Below are 14684 nucleotides of genomic sequence, written 5' to 3'. Positions count from 1 at the left end.
TGGGCGGGAATTTGGGCAACAGTAATTAGCGCCACCACATAAAGCACGGTGCAGACCCAGGCGCTTTTGTGAGTGAAGGAGCGCTCTCAGTTATTCAGTCAAGGCTATCCGCAAAAGTGACCCCGGCCGACAGCCTCCCTCTTTAGCAAGTCCATGGGCCCCAGAAGGGAACAGACTCCATCTGGGTTGTCTAGGCGGGTGGGAGAGGAAAACCCAACTGCAGTGTCACCTGAGCCCTCACAGTTCTGCAGTTCCGTGGTTTAGGATTCTCGCCTCTGCCTTGAGCTGGGCGACTCCCACCTTCACCATCAGCCTTCACTTATCTCTCCTTCCTGCTAGGTTTTGCAGGTCGTGTTTGTTCCTGGTTCCTGCATGCTCCCTCTGCGCTGTGGCCACGTCGCTGGGTATGCCCCACAAGGTCAGAGATGTTTGTCCATTTTGCTCTCTGCCATGGCCCCAGAGACTGAGACAGCGCTTATTTGTGGAACAAGTGACCTTATGAATAAACCCACCAGTCACTTTCCTAAAATTAATGATCGCTTTACTGGTCCATCTCCCTGCTGGCTCATGACCTTCTAGAGGGCAAGGAAGTTGCTGTACTCATCTCTGTGACCCCAGCGCCTAGCCCAAGGCCTGGCACGGAGTACTGAAAACCATTTTGTTGAGTGAGTGAATGGAAACGGCCCGGCACCGGTTGGCTGTGCTTGTCTTCCCCGGTCGCCCCTTGTGCCTCCTCCAACACTGAGCAGCCACCGTGGGGCAGGTTAGAGCAGTATCTGGCACATGGCTTCCCACTGGCCTGGCCACCAGCTCTGCCACTTTCTGGAAGCTGGTGTTGGAGAAGAGAGGCCAGGATTGCTCTACCTGTGCCTTGCGAAGGTGGGACCGAGACAGCGATTAGATTGAGGAACTGGAGGTTCTCCAGGGGACCTAGGGCAGCTGTTTAGAAAAGCTGGAGCGGGAGCTGGTCAAGGAGGCTGGGCAGACCATATTAACGAGGGAAGCCTGGACATGAAAGCTCGGGAACATGTTCCGAGGCAGGGAGGGTCGGGGATGGGGGCTGACAAAGTCGGGATTGCCCCCTAGTGGCGAAGCTCAGAACTGCAGCAGGGTTCGGAGGGCGGGGCTTGTATTCAGCAGGACCCGCCCACCACCGGGCTCCGCGGCAGCGGGAGGAGGTGTCCAGGGCTCCGCCCAGGCTGAGAACGGGCCGCACCGCTCTGGGCGCCCCGCCCCGCCCCCGCAGCCCACGCAGCGCTTCCTAGTGGCGGGCCCCGCGAAGTTCTGCGCCAGCTCACGCAGGACTCTGAGAACCCGGAAGTTACGTTATAGGCGCGCGTCACGGGGCGGGAGTCAGCTGAGCTGCGGGGCGAGGTTGGGATCTCCTGGGATCGGCGTAGGGGCGCTCGGGGCGGGAGTGAGGTGCAAGGCTGCGCCAGGTTTAAGGGGGAGGGCTCCAGAGCCTTCTCACTGTGTAAGGCGAGAGAGAGAGAGGATCCTCAGGATTTTAAAGAGGAGGAGGCGGCGGCAAGTTCCCAGTATCTGTCAGAGGCTGGGGGGTCGTAGCTTCCAATCCGGGGAGACGGGGATCCCCGGGGGGAGCCCTGTCGTGATCCCCGGGCCCCGGCCGAAGGGTCCAGAGGCCTGGCATCATGGCGTCCATCCTGGATGAGTACGAGGACTCGCTGTCTCGTTCGGCCGTCTTGCAGCCCGGCTGCCCTAATGTGGGCATCCCCCATTCGGGTAAGGAAGAGGAGGACACCGCTGCGAGGATGCTCAGGTTCACCTCTGGGACGTGCATTCCGGATCTAGGCCCCTGATTCTCCTCAGACTCTCTTGGCCCCCGGCTGGTGGATGGTCGAAGTTTGAAAGAACAACGGGAGCAGCCACGTGATCTAGGCCCTACCACTAGGGTCCATCTAAGAGGGAACTGGGGCCCAGGGAAGGAAGTATTTGCCCACAGGGCCGCAGTTGGGCTGTTGGGAGAACTGAGAATAGGCGCCAGGCTTCTCCCGATGCCTGGTATTGTGCTTTTCTCACCAGTCCTCTTCTGGAGGTGGGAGGGAATGGGCAAAGAAACTGGCGAAAGGCGAATGTTGTTGGGGGAGGAGGGATGATCCTAGAGGGAATTTTGTCATTGAACAGGGAAAAATGGAGATGAAGTGTTTTTGGCCTTGGTAAGAGCTGGGTACAGACTGGAGTTTAGGGAGAATTTTTGTAGGAAGTAGTGCAGAGTTGGCAGAGTGTTAGGGTATTTTGAGCAATTGAATGGGGGTAAAGACTAAAGAGAAAGCCGCTGAGTTTGTTTAACACCACTGATTAAAACGGTTCCCCGGAGCCCCCTCTGCTCTCATCTTCTGGAGACTCACCGAGTCTCATTACTGCATGGGCAGGGAGGAGGGCAGAGAATGGAGCTAAACTACTTTAGTTGAGCTGGGATTGCTGGGCCAAAGACTGATGAGTGAGAATGTCCAATCCCCTACCACCACCCCATTACCACTGGGATCAAGTACATCATGCAGTAACAGCATCTCAAGTGTTCAAAGAATTAACCCCTCACTGCTGTCCGAAATGTGGGAAGAGCCCAAGACTTCTAATGTAGAGGTAACCAGCAAACTACTTGACAGCAAACTATTTGTTAACCAAGGTCCTGGGGTAGGAATATGTCTCTGGGCGCCAGTTCCTTCTTGGAAGGACCCTAGCGGTAGGCCTCGATCACATGGCTGCTCTTGTTGCTCTTTCAGTATGTCAGGAAAGTGGTGAAGAGCACTGTTTTGTGTGTGTATGTGTGTTGGGTTTTGTTGTTTTTCTGTTTTTGCCTTTCCTTGCCCTTCCTCTGTCTCCTCCATAGGTAATCTTTCCTTTACTCTTCACCCATAGGGTATGTGAATGCCCAGCTAGAGAAGGAGGTGCCCATCTTCACGAAGCAGCGCATTGACTTTACCCCTTCTGAACGAATCACCAGTCTTGTCGTGTCCTGCAATCAGCTGTGCATGAGCCTGGGCAAAGATACACTGCTCCGGTAATAAGGGGCCCAAAAGCTTTAGGAGTAGGGAGTGGATGGGTATTTTGGGACTACTCACTGACTGGGGTCTTTCTTCCACTCTGGGCAAGTGAAGCAGTGGATTTGGAGTTTACAGGAAATATCCTATCACTTCCCAAAGAGAACCAATATAGTGTAGTAGTTAAGAATCAGACCTGAATTCAGATTTCAGCTGTGCCACTTACCAGCTATGGAATCTTGCACAAGTCACCAAATCTCTCTAAACATGTTCCTTTGTCCGTTAAAGGTAGTACCAGCCCACAAGTTAATAAATAGATCATTGAAAGTATCTAGAGTCCTGAAATATATCCACTATAAATGGAAATAATATATGACAAAAGTGTCAGAAAAATTGTTTATCTCTCTGGGATAAAACAGAGTTAGGCCTCTAACAAAAATGAATTCTAGATGGAATAGTTATTTAAATATAAAAAATAAACAACAAAAATATTAAAAGAACATTTAATAAATTTCTGTTTTTCAGGCTTATGAGAGATCTTGTTACTCAAACTAGAAAATGTAGAGGGCTGGCTAGTTAGCTGAATTGGTTAATGTGAGGTGCTATAACACCAGTGTCAAGGGTTTGGATCCCTGTACCGGCCAGCCACCAAAAAAAGAAAATTTAGAAGCTGCCAGGAAAAAGATATGTGTATTTAACTATGTAATAATTGCTCTTGTGACAATTAAAACAAAAATGCACTATGAATCAAACAGTGCTGGTGAAGATACAGGGAAATGGACTCTCATATGTTGCTGGTGAGAGTGTAAATTGTCACCATCTTTTTGTAAAATAATCTGGCAGTGTCTGTTAAAATTTAAAATATCTATAAGGTTGATCCAGAATAGCACTTTGGGGAATATACGAGGGGTCTTCAAAAAGTACGTGGAAAGGGCCGGCCCTGTGGCTCACTCGGGAGAGTGTGGCGCTTGTAGCGCCGAGGCCACGGGTTCGGATCCTATATAGGGATGGCCGGTGTGCTCACTGGCTGAGTGTGGTGCGGATCACACCGAGCCAAGGGTTGCAATCCCCTTACCGGTCCAAAAAAGAAAAAAAAAAAACTACATGGAAAGATTTATATTTTAATTCTATTTTTCCACAAACTTTTAAAGTACCCTCATATACTATAGAAAGAAAAGTACCAGTTTATAGGAGAATAGACACAAAAATATTGATCACAGCATTATCTGTGGTGGGAAAAACTGGACTCATGCTGAATGCCCATCAACAGGAAGATGGTGTTTAAATTATGGTTCAACCATAAAATGGAATATTATGCACTTATTAAAACAGTGAGTTAGTGAGTGTGATGCTGTTAACACTAAGGTCAAGAGTTTAGATCCCCTTACCAGCCAGCCGCAAAGAAAAAAATTAAGTTAGAGATATATCTGTTGACTGAAATATATCTGTTCATGAAATATTCTTATTTGAGAAAAGCAAGTTATAAACTGATACACATACACATGTATACAATCTGAAGCATTTTTGTAATAATAGAAACAAAACATCCCTATTTTTGTTATGAGCATGAAAAAAGTTGTTGTTAATGTCAGTTTTTTCAGTTGGGAATGACAGAGGCTTGTAAAGAAAATCATTAACTTTTTCTTTATACATGTTTGCATTGATTCTTGAGTTAAAATAAGCACATAATTTGGAAAGAATTTAATAAGAAAAATGTGATTTAAACAGGAGTGCCCCTCAAGGTTATTGTGAAGATTAACTGAGATAATACTAGATTGGGCTTTTGGCATGGTGCTTGGTATATAGAAAATGCTCAGTAACCATTAGCTACTCTTTGTTGTTCTCTTTTTACCCCAGCAGTCTGGGATATCCCTGCCTGTCTTCCTGGATACACTGGTGATCCTTGGAACAGAAAGGAAAGATGTCTCCTTAGTGACTTTTCAAGATGAGATGGGGGAGTTCTCAGAGCTGAGGATTCTTGAGCAGGGCCCTGTATATGTTTCAGGATTCCCTTGGGATTGTATTCAGAATTTTATGTGTATATGTAGATTTCAGGGAAGAAAGGCTGTGGCTTTTATCAGATTATTAAAGATGTCCATGATTCAAAAAAAGTTCTGCCCTTCTCTAAAATGAGACTATGACTCTTATCCCCATAGCATTGACTTGGGCAAGGCAAATGAACCCAACCACGTGGAGCTGGGGCGCAAGGATGATGCCAAAGTTCACAAGATGTTTCTGGACCATACTGGTAAATGGTGGTGGAGGTCCAAGGAGGGGCCCTGTGGGTAAGTCACTGCCTGGGATCTGAGGGTGGGAATGGCAGCATCTGCCAGGGTGTTGTGCTCTCCCCACTCCAGGCTCTCACCTGCTGATTGCTCTGAGCAGCACTGAGGTCCTCTACGTGAACCGTAATGGACAGAAGGTACGGCCACTAGCACGCTGGAAGGGGCAGCTGGTGGAGAGTGTGGGTTGGAACAAGACACTGGGCACTGAGAGCAGCACAGGCCCCATCCTGGTTGGTACTTCCCAAGGCCAGATCTTCGAAGCAGAGCTCTCAGCCAGCGAGGGTGGGCTTTTTGGCCCTGCCCCGGATCTCTACTTCCGTCCATTGTATGTGCTAAATGAAGAAGGGGGTCCAGCGCCTGTGTGCTCCCTTGAGGCTGAGAGGGGCCCTGATGGGCGTGGCTTTGTTATTGCCACCACTAGGCAGCGCCTCTTCCAGTTCATAGGCCGAACAGTGGAGGGGGCTGAGGCCCAGGGCTTTTCAGGGCTCTTTGCTGCTTACACAGACCACCCACCCCCATTCCGTGAGTTTCCCAGTAACCTGGGCTACAGCGAGTTGGCCTTCTATACTCCCAAGCTGCGCTCTGCACCCAGGGCCTTTGCCTGGATGATGGGAGATGGTGTGTTGTATGGCTCATTGGACTGTGGGCGACCTGACTCCTTGCTTAGCGAGGAGCGAGTCTGGGAGTACCCCGAGGGGGTAGGTCCTGGGGCCAGCCCGCCCCTGGCCATCGTGTTGACCCAGTTCCACTTCCTGCTGCTGCTGGCTGACCGGGTGGAAGCCGTGTGCACGTTGACAGGGCAGGTGGTGCTGCGGGACCACTTCCTGGAGAAGTTTGGGCCGCTGAAGCACATGGTGAAAGACTCCTCCACAGGCCAGCTGTGGGCCTACACTGAGCGGGCTGTCTTCCGCTATCATGTGCAGCGAGAGGCCCGTGATGTCTGGCGCACCTACCTGGACATGAACCGCTTTGATCTGGCTAAAGAGTATTGTCGAGAGCGGCCTGACTGCCTGGACACAGTCCTGGCCCGAGAGGCTGATTTCTGCTTTCGCCAGCATCGATACCTGGAGAGTGCCCGCTGCTATGCCCTGACCCAGAGCTACTTCGAGGAGATTGCCCTCAAGTTCTTGGAGGCCCGACAGGAGGAGGCTCTGGCTGAGTTCCTGCAGCGGAAACTGGCCAGTTTGAAGCCAACTGAGCGCACGCAGGCCACGCTGCTGACCACGTGGCTGACGGAACTCTACCTGAGCCGGCTCGGGGCTCTGCAGGGCGACCCAGAGGCCCTGAACCTCTACCGGGAAACACGGGAGCGCTTCCGTGCCTTCCTCAGCAGCCCCCGCCACAAGGAGTGGCTGTTTGCCAGCCGGGCCTCTATCCACGAGCTGCTCGCTAGTCACGGGGACACTGAGCACATGGTGTACTTTGCTGTGATCATGCAGGACTATGAGCGGGTGGTGGCATATCACTGCCAGCACGAGGCCTATGAGGAGGCCCTGGCTGTGCTTGCCCGCCACCGTGACCCCCAGCTCTTCTACAAGTTCTCGCCCATCCTCATCCGTCACATCCCCCGTCAGCTGGTAGATGCCTGGATCGAGCTGGGCAGCCGGCTGGATGCCCGGCAGCTCATCCCTGCCCTGGTGAACTATAGCCAGGGTGGTGAGGCCCAGCAGGTCAGCCAGGCCATCCGCTACATGGAGTTCTGTGTGAATGTGCTGGGTGAGACTGAGCAGGCCATTCACAACTACCTGCTATCGCTGTATGCCCGTGGCCAGCCAGCCTCGCTTCTGGCCTACCTCGAGCAGGCTGGGGCCAGCCCGCACCGTGTGCATTATGACCTCAAGTATGCGCTGCGGCTGTGCGCTGAGCATGGCCACCACCGTGCTTGCGTCCATGTCTACAAGGTCCTGGAGCTGTATGAGGAGGCTGTGGACCTTGCCCTGCAGGTAAGCCGACAAGTCTTGACCTCAGCCAGGAGATGGACCTGGAGAGCAGTAGCCTCAGATGCTAAAGGGCTGGCTAGGCCATGGCTAGGTGGTACTGGCTTCCCTTACAGAGAGGTGCTATAGTGTAGGGGTTAAGAACATGGACTTTGGGGCTGACCAGTTGACTAAGTTGGTTGGAATGTAGTGTTATTACACCAAGTTTGAGGGTTTGGATCCCTATACCAGCCAGCCACCAAAAAGAAAAAAGAACACTGATTTTGAGTCAGGATTTGAATTCTGGCCCTACCCTTACTAAGCAGTGTGACCTTGGGCTAGTTTCTGAGCTTCTGTGCCTCAGATTATTCAGACACAAAATGGGAGTAATGTTATAGTACTTTTACCTCATTGGGTTGATGGAAATACTATATATGAAAAGCACTCAGAACAGTGCCTGGTACATACATGTTAGCAGAAGGGGATGGCTGATTGTATAAGGAGAAGGTGCTGAGTTAACAGTTCTCAAATCATGAATTGTCACCTACCTCCATGTCTTATTTAACATGCAAATTCCTGGCCCTGAACCCAGGACTTACTGAATCAGAATGTCTGAGGGCAGGACTCAAAAATCTGTATTTTGAATTTGTTTCCTCAGGTGATTTCTAACACATTAAAATTGGAGCCCCACCACCATAAGTAGCTTTTACCCAGCTGTGACAGGGACAGGCCTGCCACTGATAGAGGTTCCTATCCTGGCCCCCTTGCTGCCATGAGTGCTGGGAATCCTGCCTTGGGGCCTCTCCTCCAACCCAAGTTCTCCCTGGGCATCTGTCCCTCCCATAGTCTCTAGCCTGGGTGGGCAGGGGGCTTGACCCTGACAACCATGGTTTCCCCTCAGGTGGACGTCGACCTGGCCAAGCAGTGTGCAGACTTGCCTGAGGAAGATGAGGAGCTGCGCAAGAAGCTGTGGCTGAAGATTGCCCGGCACGTGGTGCAGGAGGAGGAAGACGTGCAGACGGCCATGGCCTGCCTGGCCAGCTGCCCCCTGCTCAAGATTGAGGATGTGCTGCCCTTCTTTCCGGATTTCGTCACCATTGACCACTTCAAGGAGGCCATCTGCAGCTCACTCAAGGCCTACAACCACCACATCCAGGAGCTGCAGCGGGAGATGGAAGAGGCAACAGCCAGCGCCCAGCGCATCCGGCGAGACCTGCAGGAGCTGCGGGGTCGCTACGGCACTGTGGAGCCCCAGGACAAGTGTGCCACCTGCAACTTTCCCCTGCTCAATCGCCCTTTTTACCTCTTCCTCTGTGGCCACATGTTCCATGCTGACTGCCTGCTGCAGGCTGTGCGGCCTGGCCTGCCTGCCTACAAGCAGGCCCGGCTCGAGGAGCTGCAGCGGAAGCTGGGGGCTGCTCTACCCCCAGCCAAGGGCTCCACCCGGGCCAAGGATGCTGAGGGTGGGGCTGCCACTGGGGGGCCCAGCCGGGAACAGCTCAAGGCTGACCTAGATGAACTGGTGGCTGCTGAGTGCGTGTACTGTGGGGAGCTGATGATCCGCTCTATTGACCGGCCCTTCATCGACCCCCAGCGCTACGAGGAGGAGCACCTCAGTTGGCTGTAGGACAGTGTCACCCAATGAGTGGGCAGGCACTGGTGAGCAGCTACTTCACCCCTCTTGGGAAGGCCATACACTAGTCTGCGCTCAGTCATCTTGCCATTGCTGAGATATGACCCTGTGAAATGATAACTGCTACCTGTGAGGTGTCAGGAGTGAGTGTATTCTGCCAGCCTATCATGCTGTTCTGCAGACTTGCCTTAGAGCTGCTGTTACACCACGCCATCGGCCTGCCTCCCAAGACAGGACCTTAGTCAGGAGAAGTCAGAAAGCTAACCCCATTATCACCCCCCTGCATCTAACAGCTCTTTTGTCCTTGTCACTCCACACACACATCCTGTTCCTTCTAGAGTGAGAGTACCATTCTTTCTCTTCACTTTGATGCCTCTGGACCTCTAGCTCTTCTCCCTCAGAGCAGTCCCTCTTCCTGTCTGCTGCAAGTGTCCCAGAAGCAAAAAGGCAGCTCTCCAAGTCCTGGACGTTGGGTGGGAGAGGTGGTGCTAAGGGTGGGTGTGCTCTTGTGTACCCGTCTGGGGCTCCAGTGTGAGGGTACCCTGGGGCCAAGGGCCTTATGGAGGACAGTAGGAGATGGTGACAGAGCTGGAGAGCATTAAACTGTCTGCACTGTACTGGCGGCTCTGAAGTTGATGGCTTTGTATAGATGCTGGGCTGAGCAGTGTGAGTGATCTCCAGGAGGGGCTGAAGTGCCATGGGGGGGGCCAGCCCGTGGCTCACTCGGGAGAGTGTGGTGCTGAGAACACCAAGGCCCCGGGTTCGGATCCTGTATATGGATGGCCGGTTCGCTCACTGGCTGAGCGTGATGCTCACAACACCAAGTCAAGGGTTAAGATCCCCTTACCGGTCATCTTTAAAAAAAAAAAAATGAAGTGCCATGGAGAAGTTGCCAGGGTCCTGCATGCCTTCAAGTGTTGGTACATGTTCCACAGCTCCAGGAACATTTGGAGGGCCCTGCTCCTTCACCTGGAGATGAGACAGTATGATCTTGCCAAATTCCACTTGCTTCCTTGTCCCCCTCACTCTTATCTCTGACTCCAGGACCCGGTTGGGGATTACAGCCCTCCATCCTAATCACCTAGCACAGGCCGTTCTTCTCTTTGGCCAGCAGGTGGTGCTGCTCCCCACAGCATCCTTGGCACAGCCGACTGGGGGCACTGATTTCTTAAGTCGCAGTCCATTAGTGCTTCCTCAGTTTGTCACCTCTCGAGTTGTCCCAAGAACTTTTTGGGAGTCTCCACCACCTAACCATGATTCTAAGCCCCGCATTCTTCCTCCCTCTACTATCCCGTACCCAGGCTAGATTTTGCTTGCCCCTCTCTGCCAACTTGGATCCCTGCCTTCCCAGCTTCTGCCTGGCTTTGATCCTGCCCTGCTACTGCCTGGCATTTACCCATAATGTTGAGGTCCAACATGGATGTGAGTCTGCCACTGTCACTATCCATGGCATTTGGCAGATATGTTTTCTTTTAACCTTGCTCCTGTGACCTACCCCTCCCCCCAGATCACTTTATTGTGGCTGGAGACTTAAGTCCTAGGGAGTACTGTCTTCCATGACAGCAGAGCACCCTTTGTACCGTGGACAGGTGTTCGCAGTGCACTACCCAGCACGATGGATATGATCTATCAGCTTGCCCAGATTGGAACATAATAAGTGTGTGTGCCTGGAATCAGGCCAGGGTCAGGCCCACCTGGCTGGTAACTGCAGGCTTCTCTCTCCTCCAGCCTAATCCTCTTCCGATAATTTCATATCCTGCAGTCCTGGTTGAATCTTGCCCTGCTGAATTCCCTAACCACTACAGCAACAGGGTCTCTTCATGACTTCTGCCAGCCAAGGGGGATGGAAGCTGCCCATTTTTGATGACCCTCAGACTCTATATCTTCCTCTGGAAGCAAAAGTGGGAGCAAATGTGGAGGAATGGGGTCCCTATGGGTGGGTAGCAGGCATCTTAATCCTGTTCTTTCCACTGCTCCAGGAAGGTTAGGCAGACCCTGGTCCTTTCCCCATGTGGTCTAAGGCTCCCCTCACACCGAGATATAACCAGAGGAGGGCTCAGAGGTCTCTGTTCCCCACTCTCAGTGAGTATTGAGTATATACCTTCGTCTGCCACTGGTCCCTTGCTTACTTAGATAAAACAGCTTGAGGCTTCTGTCTTTGCACATAAAGGGAGCCTAATATGTGTTAGTTAAACAAACACTGCCCTATTGCTCCCTGCTCCCAGAGGGCTTGGCTACAGCAGCATAGGACGCCCCTTCCCCTTCTGTCTTCTGAGCTAGCCCATCTGGTCCTAGGCTGCTTCCTCTTTCCTGGGAAAAGGCCCCAGGTTTCCCTGGCACTGACAGAATAGGGTTCCGGTGAGTCAGGGCAACGGGAAGCCATAGCTCTCAGATCCCTGGAAACCAAGCAAGGCCTGCAATGGAGAGCAGAAAGAAGGCCTTCTGGGCCTTGGACCTAAGCCTGGGTAAGGGCCAGAAGGGGGTGGGGGAGCAGCTGCGTGGGCAGGGGCCAAGATGAATGAGCTGCTCCTGGAGCGGTCACTGGAAATAGGAGGAGTGGCCACAGGCAGTGACGCTGGGACCAGGGCAGGAGGCCTGTAAACAAGGAAGCCACCTGGGGGAGACTCAGGGCGGCCACTGGTCCTGGGGAGCAGGTGCTTCCTGAGGCCCGCCCTGCAGAGGGCCCTAGGGGGCAGCCGGGCCGATTCGGCAGCCGCCACTAGGGGGCGCTGTCTACTGGCTTCCCTAACCCACCACTTCCTACCACGACTCCTGGAGGAGTGGCCACCGGAGGGTGTGCCGGCCCTGCTGGCCCGCCCTCCTTCCCTTCTTTCTGTCCCCAAGGCAGACGGGCCAAGGGCACCATCCCTGGCAGAGAGGACGCGGGGATCAGCCTGGCCAGCCTGGGTGTGAGCTCATTCCCCCCGGACCACCGATTCGCAGTTCCTGCACCTCCCCGCAAGACTCATTGGTTGGGGGGCAGGCTCCGAGGCCACTGGGCTCCAGGCTGCCCTTGGCGCTGCCCCCCTGGCGCCAGGGAAACAAAAGATTAGGGGCCCAGAGGGAGTTATCTGCCCCCACCACCACTGGGTGGGGGTAGGGGGCCAAGAGGGGGCACACCTCCTCTCCACTCCCCCAGCTCTGATTCTTCGAGACACTTTCACAGGCGGAAATTCCCAGAGGTCAGAGGAGGGAAACGGTTAATTCCTTTTATTCAATGGGTTCCCCCTACACGCCTCCCCCCAACTTCCTCCCTCCACTTCCTGCCCCCCCCTGTGTGAACAGGAAGTGGAGAGGAAAAGGCTCTGAGCAGAGCAGCTGGGAGCAGGAGGCAGGGAGTGGGCGGCAGGCTTGGTGCCAGCCCTGCCCCTCATGGTTACTTGCTGGAGGGCCAGACTGTGGCCTGGGAAAAAAACTGCAGCTCTGTTGGCAAGTGGCAGCCAAACTGGGAAACAGGCCAGTGTCCAAGCTGCCCTTCCCCAGCCTGCTCCCAGGTCAGAGGCTGCTGTCCTGAGGGTGCAAGGCATCCGCTGGGCAAGACCCAGCTACCCTGGCCACCGCAGCCCACGCCCACCCCCGCCCCCAGGCTGGGCATCCCGAAGCTGACAGGCATCTCTTCAGGCAGCCGCCAGTCCTGGCACTGGCTCCACCACTCAGCCCCTTGGCTCTGCCAGTCCTTTGAAGCTCATGCAATGCTTCCTGTTTGGGGCCGGCAGTGCCAGTGCCCCTCCCCCACCATTGTTCTGTATAGACCATAGGTCCATCTGTTGCCCCATGGTGGGGCCCCTAGGCAGTGCCACACGGGAGCAGCACCACAAAGGACCCTGCTGGCAGCTTTGCTTATGCGGGGTGAGGCTGGGCCTTGCAGCAGGCTGAGGGTGAATGGTGGTTAGAGGCAGGCCTGGGGTGGGCGGCGGGGTAGGAGGATGCTGGATAGTTCTAGTGCTTGGCAGCTGGAGCCCTCAGCTTTCTCCTCCACCTGGAGCATGAAGATGATGATATTCAGGGAACTACGCATGCAGAAGCCACTAGGAGAGGGACATAATTCTCATGACCAGATTCCAAAAGTGGAAACTGAAGCAGAGGGGCAAACTTTGGTCTAGAATGGCCAATGAAAGGGGCACAAAGTAGGGTCTCCTTTCAAGGAGATTGCCCCCACTCTCTGAATGCCCCATGGTTGGGTGCTTCCTCTTCCCGAGGAGCTCTGCCTTTGCTCAGCTTTCACCTTGAAGTAGCCCTTAAGCTGAGCAGTCAGGAACTGTACCATGAGGTCATGGGAGGTTGGGTGGCCCTAGGTTGATGACCAGCAACTAATGTCCACTGAGAGGAAGCCAGGGCAGAAAAAAGTAAAGGGGCACTGCTCTGGGCTCCAGGAAGGTGGGTGCTGCTCCTGGTTCCCAGGCTGCTGTGGCCACAGGTCTGTTTGTGTTTCCTAGGTGCAAAGGCAGGTGCCTACAGCTCACCTCCCCTGTGAGGCCTGATCTTACAGCTCTGACCCACGACCTTCTTCCTCCCTGGCTTCTGCATAGGGATAGAAGCCCAGATGTGGTCTACCCCACTTCCCTCACCAGATCCTCTGGCTTCTCATCCCTGCCTGGGACCAGAACTGCTCATGGCTCCCAGTGGGCCAGAGCTGCAGAGACCTCACATGGAGACCACAGAGTGCTGTGGAACCCTTGCTCAAATAAAAATTTCCATGAATATCCAGTACCTGAAATTGATATCCTAGGCTTCTCTGGTGAAGGCTGGGTTGGGGGGTCCATGCCCCTGTTCACTCGACCTGTCCTTTCCTCCCCCTTTCCCATTTCTCTCTTTTTAAAATTTTTTGGTGGCTGGCTGATAAGGGGTGGAACCCTCATCCCAATCTCTGTGGAATGTCAGGATGCCCATGACTCCAATTTGAAAACTGATGAACTGCCAATTTCACCTCCTGATTTTTTTTTTTTTAAAGATGACCAGTAAGGGGATCTTAACCCTTGACTTGTTGTTGTCAGCACCACACTCTCCCAAGTGAGCTAACTGGCCATCCCTATATAGGGATCCGAACCCGTGGCTTTGGTGTTATCAGCACCACACTCTCCCAAGTGAGCCACGGGCCAGCCCTTCACCTCCTGATTTTATAGATGCTAAATCTAAGTGGAAAAATTGGTGGCTGACAGGAGGCTCCATCCAGGATCCTGTCCCTTCTCCAGGAGATTCAGCATCAGTCGGCAGTGATCCCAGGCCAGTTGTGAGCCAGACACTGTCCTAAGCCTTCATTATGCTCTTTTTCCATTTCCAGCCAAAGTGAGCTGAGGGACAGGGAGGTGATCTGGAAAGAGCAAGTGCAAGTCTCTGCTCTGCCATTTACCATCCATCAGGCTAATCACACCCTCAGAACCTCAGTCTCCTCACCTGTAAAATGTGAGTAAATATGACAGACCTGGAGAGGCTCTCATGAGCACATCTGTAAAGTTTGACCAGTGCCTGGCACCAAAGCAGTTCCAGCCGCTTGCCTCTCTTCCCCTTTACTCTGTGCCTCCTTCCTCCAGGCCTGGAACCCTGTGAGCCCTATTTTGGCTCTTCCCTCACAAACCCCTCTGGTCTCCTGTTCAGGAGGAATCAAAGTAGAAGTGGAAGAAAGAGGCTTACCTGAGAAGGTTTTTCCAGTTTCTTGGGTAATGGTGATTCTAGGGAAGAGAGGTTCAGGATGAGAATGAGAAAGGAAGCCCTCAGACATGTAGAATATGGCCATCAAGGTGGGAGAAGACTGCTCCCTTGGAGGACAGGGGTCCTGGTTTTCTAGAGGTGAGAGGACAGTACTCCAGCTCCAGGGGACTGATAGGAAAGGGCACGAGGGGTGGGCAGA

At 53.4% G+C, this 14684-nt stretch overlaps 1 protein-coding gene across 1 annotated transcript; it reads left to right on the top strand.

Annotated features, from left to right (window-relative positions):
- Positions 1-1354: 1354 nt before the first annotated feature.
- VPS18 (VPS18 core subunit of CORVET and HOPS complexes) lies at positions 1355-9453 on the top strand. The gene is made up of 5 exons (XM_063089611.1): positions 1355-1743; positions 2881-3022; positions 5159-5250; positions 5360-7230; positions 8105-9453. Exons 1-5 carry the CDS (start codon positions 1653-1655, stop codon positions 8828-8830), a joined length of 2922 nt encoding a protein of 973 aa, XP_062945681.1. The 5' UTR covers positions 1355-1652; the 3' UTR covers positions 8831-9453.
- Positions 9454-14684: the final 5231 nt, after the last annotated feature.

This window comes from Cynocephalus volans, chromosome 3 (genome assembly GCF_027409185.1).
Source record: "Cynocephalus volans isolate mCynVol1 chromosome 3, mCynVol1.pri, whole genome shotgun sequence".
Lineage (NCBI taxonomy): Eukaryota > Metazoa > Chordata > Mammalia > Dermoptera > Cynocephalidae > Cynocephalus > Cynocephalus volans.
Note: the sequence above shows the minus strand (reverse complement) of the source record. Positions and strands in the feature narration are given on the sequence as shown.

Bases quoted from the DNA above. Each gene is read 5' to 3' on its own strand.
- VPS18 (XM_063089611.1), top strand. From the start codon at position 1,653: ATGGCGTCCATCCTGGATGAGTACGAGGACTCGCTGTCTCGTTCGGCC. The intron at 1,744-2,880 runs GTAAGGAAGAGG...CTTCACCCATAG, and splicing joins TGTGGGCATCCCCCATTCGG to GGTATGTGAATGCCCAGCTA. The intron at 3,023-5,158 runs GTAATAAGGGGC...TTATCCCCATAG, and splicing joins GGCAAAGATACACTGCTCCG to CATTGACTTGGGCAAGGCAA.